The 9,980-nt window shown below is 33.1% G+C and overlaps 1 protein-coding gene across 1 annotated transcript in view; it reads right to left on the bottom strand.

Annotated features, from left to right (window-relative positions):
* Positions 1–1,499: 1,499 nt before the first annotated feature.
* The window catches only part of LOC129270972 (muscle-specific protein 20-like), an 11,920-nt gene continuing 3,439 nt past the window's right edge, over positions 1,500–9,980 (bottom strand). The window contains exons 4-5 of the mRNA XM_064107054.1: positions 4,190–4,294; positions 1,500–3,525 (exon numbers count right to left, since the gene is read on the bottom strand). Of these exons, the coding sequence (XP_063963124.1) occupies positions 3,319–3,525; positions 4,190–4,294 (312 nt within the window). The 3' untranslated portion in view covers positions 1,500–3,318. The remainder of the gene's footprint in view (positions 3,526–4,189; positions 4,295–9,980) is intronic.

The following is a 9,980-nucleotide window of genomic DNA, read 5'->3' as shown; positions in this document are numbered from 1 at the left end:
TGAACTAGAAATACATATTTCTAGTTCAGTGCGCAACGCCCAGTTTCTCAATACTGTATGGTTTATTGTCACAGACGGCGCCAAAGCACTTTATGCCATGGTTCATGATGGATTGACAAGCAAGTAGACGATGGTACAGAGCAGAATACAGGGACACACGAAACAAAAGACAGGTCGTACGCAAGGGAGGGGGGGGGGGGGAGGCTTGTCCACAAAATTTGAGACCTATTATTTTTAAAATTTTCACATAGTATCGGATACTCACTAAATCCCCCAGTTTTGATTTAAAAACAAATATGAAAAACATCTTTGTCATCAGTTCGGTCACTTCACTCCCTCACCTACAGGCTACAAATATTCTACAAAATTTTATTAAACCCCTTTTATGAATTCCTGCTTATGGACATGCAGACATGTTTTTCGAAAGATTCCCTCTATTAAAACCCATTTCCCCTTTCATCTCCAAAGAACCCCTTTTCTTCTAAAATTATCACACATTCCATCATTGTACACCCCTCTTTTCAATGTTTCCACGATATAACCATCATGGTATCAGAAGTACCCCTCCTTACACCCCTGGCAATTTTTCTCTTCCATTCTAAAAAAAAACACATTTGATGCCCCCCTCCCCCTCCCTTGTATCATTCTACTCTCTATTATACTCCTCGGTTTGTAGACTTATCCACCATTTCACTCACATTATGTTAACTTTTTCAAATTCCGTTCACTTCTTTAAATACATCTTTTCCTTTATCCATAAAATTTGCCTGAAATGCCCCCCCCCCAAAAAAAAAAAAAACGATGGATTTTCCTTCCATCATCTTATTTTTCAAATATTTTCTATCCATTTTTGTGTATACTATTCTTACTTTCCTTGTATGTGAATGATATCCAGTTTTATTGAGTGTTTCAGAGTTTTGCTAGTACCAGAAATGCCCTGCATCATATTTTTATATTATGCAAGATACCATTTGTGAATACCAGTACAAAATGCAATATATGTAAATTGATATTCATATATATATTTTTTTACCTTTTTACATTATCCAATTGAAAAAGTATCCATTACATTTTAGATGTGATATTTGGACAGAATTGGAAGTACATGATTCCTACTTCAGGAAATTCAGTAAGTGGATATTTTAGTAAAACAATGTTAATTTGAGCTAGTCAGGAAATCTGCTGTGTTTGAGGTAAGTTTACATATAGACACTATTTTTAGATGGCATCACTGTATATTTTCATTTTAACATACATAATGTGAAAATTGGAATCAATATAAGTGCGAAAATGAACGCAAGTGATAAAAGAAGAGATAGAATTTGTTGAGAGAGATAGAGAGGGAAAGGGAGAGAGACAAAAAAAAAGAGGGGATAAGATAGAGTGTGAAAGCTACAGAAAGAGAGGAAGAGAATCAGAGAGGGAGAGAGAGAGAGAGAGAGAGAGGGGGGGAGAAAGAAAAAGACAGAGCTATATAATATCACACCAACAGAGACTGATTTCTGTGCTTTTGACAAATCATTTAATTCAGCAAGTTTACTAAATAGCACCTACATGGAAATAAAATTAGCATAAATATATATCTATCACAAATAATTGAACGGAAGACAAAACATTCTATTATTACTGCGTAATTCACATGCCAAATTAATTACAGACATTTTGGTACTCTTTTAAAATTGGTAGACTTTTGAAGCCTTAGTTGAGATGCAATCACACAGAATGTAAAATTTTGATTTATGCATAATACTGTTATTATCTCTGTATGTTACCTTGTTTTGCCATCAGCCTCTAAAACTAATGTGCAATAAATATTAAAAAACAATAATGTTAAGATTTGTTTTGTGATGTGCACATCACTTTGAAATGAAATATAAATCTTTCTGTTGAAAATATTAATGCGTAGATAGTAATAATGCCAAAGTAAACATAGAATTGTTGCTATTATTATGAACTATAGTGTTGGGCAAACCACACAAATATGTTGTATAAAGCTACACACATGTATAAAAACTGAGTTGGAGATGGAATATCTGGAATGACAAACATAAATATAGTTCATACTATCCTATACAATCTACACTACATATATAATGTTTCATTGAACAAGTCAGCATGCGTTTTCAATGTGCGCTATATGGTGAAGGTTAAAAGCAAAGTGTAAAGGAATTTTATATGTACCACGGAATTCATCACATTTATTTACAGCTGTACAATTCAAATCTCACTTTTATCACATTTGGAATAGAGGATTATGGGAATGTGTCGGCATGGAAATGTCAGAACGAGATTTCATGGAAAAAAAAATCAAATTTGAATGTAATGGCACATCAAAAAGGTTTATTGGTTGTATGTGAAGAATGGTACAATTTTTTTTCTATTCAGTTTAGTCCGTTAGAAATTTCACGATACATATCCGGCACCTTGCCAGTAACTCTCTCATAATAAATTAATTTCAGACTAAATTATTACTAGCTTCCAATAAAATATCATCAAGTCATCTCATTATTCAAAGTTCAATCAGGCCACAATATTACAATCATGATAATAATATATTTACAATAATGATCCCAGAATCAGAGCTGGACAAGTCCCACCCCCCTCCATAATGATAGAACAAGAAAGTAGCATCAATAAGAGTAATGATGTTTGTGTTTGCATATAGCCTCTTACTTTACAAGTGGAAGTCTCTTTGAAGATGAAGTCCATAAGACTCTTACAATATATGCATCATATTTTAATACAAAAAATCAAACAGGCCAAAATACTAGAGGTATCCAAAACATTTTTTGAAATAAATATCAAAAGCAGTTTGAAATATTATCAACTGAAGAGGTGACTTTTGGAATGAATGTAATTTTGTAGAGTCGGACATTGTGTTGGATACTCTGGGAACCTATGTTTACAAACTATGCTTTAGAATAGATTCCTAATATTTCACATTGCTTTATTTCTTCGTAATACATAAAAGTAAATTTTGTCATTATGTTTTCATTTGCTCAAGAGGTATGCTTTTGTGGAGTGTGAGAAAATAAGTAAATCAAAATTGTTGTTTTGTGAGGACATCCAGGTGGGATATAATACATATACAAGACAGTCCATCTATTAGTCTTACAGCAAGGGTCATGATTGACAACTTCCACGAGTTCAGACCACATATCTTTGCCCAAATATCAACGTCTTTCCAGCTCTATGCAGACGACCGTCTCCTTTAATACAGGAAATGCCTAATCGACACTAGCAATGTCTTTAACAAGTGCGTACGTCTCGGAATCGGTCACAATCTCCTTTGGCTGCCGAAGCCGATTCCTGATTGGTTCACATTTTTCTTTGGCTGCCGAAGCTGATTCCTGATTGGTTGGCTCCCTTGTTGGTGCCGGCCTGGAGACCAATGATATTCTTGCCTGCCTCCAACTGTTCCTTGGTGAATTCTCTCTTGTTGGGATCGGCGACAGCGATTCCCCACTGGATGGGGTACCCTTTCTTTCTAGCGACTCCGCCCAGTCGATCCAGACACATCACCACCTGATCATCAAAACAAAATATTTAAGATGAATGAAAGTAGTCGCAGTAAACACATGATTTCATCAGAAATTCTGTAAAAGCAAGGTTTATTGTCACTATATCATCATTGATCTTACACAAACGGAACTTTGTGAAATCATGAAATCTAAGCTGAAAAACGATCACACTTAAGATCGCCAACACAGACAAGCACATGTGGGACAGTGTATTATTATTGCTTGGAAAAAAGACTCAACACTAAATGGTTTGAAATTAATGCTATTTTGCGAAATTTCTCAGCAATTACACAATTTCTGGCAATTCTTTGCCATATATTTGATTCATACATACAGACACATGCGTGGTCTGGTTCTGTAAAAAATCATTTCAAATTTTTTTTCTAAAACTGAACTGGCATTATCTTTAAAACAACCATCTAATAAAACATTATACTACAAAAATGCATTAATATTTCTATCAATGGATTATTCTGTTTTATTACACTGCTAATTAGAACCAGTTTAACAAGGCAAAGCGGTCTTGAAAACAACGTCGCAAGGTGGTTCTCCAAACTGGTTTGGAAGATCACTTATATCGCTTCCAAACCGCTTCGACCGTTCCCATTACACATTAAACTGGTTTCTGCTAATTTAGTAAAGAAAGATGAGAGTCTTTGTTTACATACCATGCCAACATCTCGTTCTTCATAGAGATCCACTGTCTGGAAGAGGGATTCTTTGGGAACGCCAAATTGCTCTGCAAATTTCACAAAGTTACCAATATTCTCCATCTATATAATGAAATAAAAATGATTCATATATGGTTATATATCATTTTTTATTCTGCTTCTACTTCAAAACGGGTTTAAATTTTTTTCTGGTTCGAAACTTAAGTGATCATTGTATCAATAATAGATTTTGGACAAAAGATGTTTTAATATATTTCTGTAATTTTGCTTTTGTATTTCATAACAAGAAATAGTAGATGATGTCATCAGTCCAATCATTTGCATACTGACCAGGATTCTGTAAGATTAAGCAAAAATTCAAAATGTCATAACTTCTTATTTTTTATATTTGATTTTGATGAAAATTTCAGTGTTATACGTGTTGATTTTTTAAATTTTTTATTCCAATCAACATTTTCCTGGGTAGACTTGTCCTTTAATCGTACCCTAAAACAAAGGCCCGTATTCTAAAGTCAGGTTTAACTTAAACTAGGGTTTAAAATTGTGGTGTAAGTATGGATAGCTAATTGTTACATAAATCACTAACAGTAGAGATATCATATTTCAGCTCATTTGGCTCTCAAATCATTCATAATTGTCTAGGAAGTATAAAAAAGATGATTGTCTTCACCATGGATGTCTCGGGAAAGAGCACAGTAAACATAAGAAACATACAACTTAATAAAATTTTTTACACTTTTGGCTCCCCATAATTTTGGTACAGAGTTAGACCATGGTCTAAGTTAAACCCATAGAGATATATACTAATAACGCTAGAGGGCGTACTTCGTCAAATCGCTGTGATTACGCGGAGACCGGCCGCCATTACTCGATAGGTCTTCGAAGCCTGCTATGCGCGTAAAGTACCTATGGGGCATGTACAGTGACAGCACAGAAACGGAACAAATTAAATGATGGCATATGAGCGCGAAAGCAAATGGAAAAGTTAAATATTTTGAATATACTGAATTAAAGTTTAAATTAACAAAAAATCTAACAAAACGAGAACAAAAATGCCTATATAGGAATATCAATAGGCAGCGCATATACAGGCCAATTAATCTTGCTTTGGTCATATTAAACAATTTGATAGGCCGCTACATTAATTTTTATGACTTTTATTTTCTAATAATTTGGAAGGGATTAATATTAACAAGTGGAATGCCTCTGGCCATCTCACCTGCATCACGCGATTCAATATAGCAGCAGTGCTGATTTTGAAAACTACTATAACTCGCACAAGATGTTCAGTGATACTTGGTTACTCTTATTTCCACGTTTTATGAACTAGACCAATACACTTATAGAGATATGATGGCAATTCAACAAATACCCCCAACGTGGCCAAAGTTCTTTGACCTTACATGACCTTTGACCTTGATCATGTGACCTGAAACTCGCACAGGATGTTCAGTGATACTTGATTACTATTATGTCCAAGTTTTATGAACTAGACCAACACACTTTCAAATTTATGGCTGTAATTCAACAAATACCCCAATTTGGCCAAAGTTCATTGACCCTAAATGACCTTTGACCTTGATCATGTGACCTGAAACTTGCACAGGATGTTCAGTAATACTTGATTACTATTATGTCCAAGTTTCATGAATCAGATCCATAAACTTTCAAAGTTATGATGGTAATTCAACAGATACCCCCAATTCGGCCAAAGTTCATTGACCCTAAATGACCTTTGACCTTGGTCATGTGATGTGAAACTCATGCAGGATGTTCAGTGATACTTGATTAACCTTATGTATAAGTTTCATGAACTAGGTCCATATATTTTCTAAGTTATGATGACATTTCAAAAACTTAACCTTCGGTTAAGATTTTGATGTTGATTCCCCCAACATGGTCTAAGTTCATTGACCCTAAATGACCTTTGACCTTGGTCATGTGACATGAAACTCAGGCAGGATGTTCAGTAATACTTGATTAACCTTATGGCCAAGTTTCATGAACTAGGTCCATATACTTTCTAAGTTATGCTGTCATTTCAAAAACTTAACCTCAGGTTAAGATTTGGTGTTGACGCCGCCGCCGTCGCCGTCGGAAAAGCGGCGCCTATAGTCTCACTCTGCTATGCAGGTGAGACAAAAATAACATGTAGGCCCAGGCATAACCATGATGCTGATAACTTATTTCTTCATTTAAAAAAAATAATTGTTAAATTTTTTTCCATATACTAGAATCAGAATAGGGCATAACTCCTTATTAAGTTATTAAGCAAGCCTTGAATATTTCAAAAAAGAAATCAAATATTACTAAAATAAGATTTAATAATCGGAATATTGAAGATCCCATAGAAATCGCCAATGTTTTAAATTCATACTTTTCTACCATAGGGGAAAATTTGGCACAAAAAATTCCACAATCTAATAAGCATTTTTCTAAATTCTTGGGACAACCTAATGCCAATTCCATTTTCTTCTATCCGACTACTATTTATGAAGTGACCGATATTGTTTCCTCCTTGAATAATAAACACAGTGCTGGTCATGATGACATAAGTAATTTTATATTAAAAGGTACCATATCGTCTATTGTTGAGCCCTTGACACATATATTAAATAAATCTATTTTGAGTGGTATTTTTCCTAAACAAATGAAAATTGCGAAAGTTATTCCCTTATTTAAAAAGGGAGACGAGCTTGATGCTGGTAATTACCGTCCCATATCTTTACTCTCTTCTCTTTCTAAGGTTTTAGAGAGATTAATTTTTGTTAGAACAACTAAATTTCTTAAAGTCAATGATATATTTACTAACTTTCAATTTGGTTTTAGACAAAAACATAGCACTATCCACGCTCTTTTAAATTTTGTGCATAAAGTAGCCCATTCTTTGGATGATCATTCGCATCTAATTGGTATATTCCTGGACTTCTCCAAGGCATTTGACACTATTAACCACGACATTTTACTTTACAAGCTTTCTCATTATGGAATACGTGGAATTGCCTTGGAGTGGTTCAGGAATTACCTTAAAAAAAGAAAACAATATGTTTATTTAAATAATCACATCTCTGATCAACATGAAATTAATTGTGGTGTCCCACAAGGTAGTATATTAGGGCCTCTTTTATTCATTATTTACATTAACGATTTTCACAGATCATCTGACATTCTTTCGTTTATTCTTTTTGCAGATGATTCCAATGTATTTTTTGCTCACAAGAACCCTCACACCTTAGTTCAGATTATGAATTTGGAATTGCTAAATTTGACTCAATGGATACGAGCCAATAAACTATCTCTCAATTTAAATAAAACCAAATATATGTTATTTAGTAATTCTATTGATTCTTTACCTTCTGACATTATATTTGATGATACACCTTTACAATGTGTTTCCCAAATTAAATTTTTAGGAATTATAGTTGATAATAAACTTTCTTGGAAACCCCACGTTCTTAATGTGAGCAAAACATTATCTCGTAATATTGGTGTAATTAATAAGTTAAAACACTATTTTCCTTCCGTCACATTACTCATGTTATACTCCTCTTTGATTTTACCTTACCTTAATTATGGAATATTAGCATGGGGTAATACCCATAATTCTTTATTAGAGAAAATATTAATTTTACAAAAGAAAACACTCCGAATTATATGTAATGCACCAGTTCGTTCTCATACAGATCAACTGTTTCTGGAACATAAAATCATGAAAATAAAAAAATTATATTCATTTCAATTAGGTCAATTCATGTATAAATATAAAAATAATTTGTTGCCACGCATATTTGATTTTATGTTTCCCCAAAACCAATCCCTCCATAACTATCCCACTAGGCAGTCAAATGAATTTCACTTGCCCCTCCTTAGAACGCATCTCGCACAAAATACTTACTTATATACAGGTCCAAGTTTTTGGAATTCCCTTAACGATGAGATTAAAGATGCTCGTTCTTTACTGTCCTTTAAAAACAAACTAAAATTTATGCTCTTAAAATCTTAATTATATTCACTATTCTAAACTAAAATTTTGTATCCTTTTTTTTTTTTTTTTTTTTTTTTTTTTTCTAATCTATTATTAATGTTTGTATTGAACCCATAATGCCTTATTTTTTCCAGTTAGACATAAGATTTAAAATTAGTTATAGCTTGTCTATACATTATATTGTACCTTTTATATTGTATATGTGTATGCGTGTATGTGTGTATGTATGTGTGTGTAAGGGTGCGTGTGTACGTGTGTATTTGCATGTGTATATATGTATGTATGCGTGTGTGTATGTGTATGTATATATGTTTATGCATATACATGTATAAATATATGTGTATGTATGTGTAGACATATATATGCAGCAGATTAGCTTTGCATCCCTCTCCCTATCTCTATCTTTCTTTCTTTCTATATTCTAGGCAGTTGTCATCGTATTGTCCACCTCATGTACTTGTGTTGTGTTGTGTCGTGTTATTGTTCTTGTCTCTGAATTTCAAAATTCTGTACATAAGATTTTTTTTTTTTTTTTTTTTTCCCCCTTTTCGTTACTTATTTTCATGTACTCCTTTACGTATATTTCAATATTCCTTGTATCTAAGTTTTTGAGGGATCCACATTCTACAAGCTTTGCTTTTTAGTGGACCCCTCCATTCTTCTCATTGATATATACTTATATTGATTTTAATTATATTTAATTATATTGATTATATTGATTTAAAATTGATATACACGTTAATCTATATTTGAATTACTTATTGAATGTTGAATCTTGTTCATGCTTTTGTTTAAATTGAATCAATTATCTTGTACATATTTATATTATGTTGAAGAATGAAAAATAAATTTGAATTGAATTTGAATTGAATTGAAATCCCCATGGGTTTAAACGTCGATGTAACCGTCATCACAATAACTCGTGAGTCATAAAAAATGACTTTTTATTGATAATATTAATTGATGAATCTATAAGTTATATGATTTAGATTTCCAGATGTTGGCAACCATCCGATCATTTTAATTACTTTCTCATGTGAAAATCAATGTAGAAAAGTTTGTTGACAGCAAAATTTGCATATCAAAAACGCGCATGCAGTTGTACAATTTTGCAATGTACAGGAGGCCTAATGGGGGAAATTATGTTTACAGTATTGCCTTGCAAATAACATAAGCAAATTACAATGCATGTTTAACGCAACATAAAAGAGTTTCTCTTTGATTTTCTGGAAAATCTAGACTTGATCCCCCCGGCTGAAATAATATGCTGATCGGCTGAAATACTCTGTTGACATATCGCTGGTGTTTATGATCCTTTGATTGGACAAATTATGTGAAAAAATCAAGGATCGAATAATAATTAAGGAGAGGAAGAAGGAGGAGAGGAGAAGAAACAGAGCGGCAGCGGGATATAATAATTTGTACTGTACTACAAACAATATTATTACTACACCTGAGTGTATAAAACCAATTGATAGCAAATATCCTGAAAGAGATACATCTATTGCAAACTTAATAAAACTTAAAATGAAAAAGTTTTGCAAAATTGTGAGTACAAAAATCAAACATATTAAGCAATAATTAATAGGCCTATTGTAAAACTGACAAATACTTGGAATAAGATATTACGATTATTGTCAACTGTTGAGTGATCCTAATTTAACCTCAAGTGATACCTGTCAGGGAGGGGTCCAGTCGAGCCCCCTGTACTTGTATACTTTTATTTTGATTGTGAATTTTCTTGGGTGCGTATGTCGCTTTAATTACACCCCACACCCTAAAAAGCGAATAAAATAAACCGAT

The sequence above is a fragment of the Lytechinus pictus genome, chromosome 11, assembly GCF_037042905.1.
Source record: "Lytechinus pictus isolate F3 Inbred chromosome 11, Lp3.0, whole genome shotgun sequence".
NCBI classification, from domain to species: Eukaryota; Metazoa; Echinodermata; class Echinoidea; order Temnopleuroida; family Toxopneustidae; genus Lytechinus; species Lytechinus pictus.
Note: the sequence above shows the minus strand (reverse complement) of the source record. Positions and strands in the feature narration are given on the sequence as shown.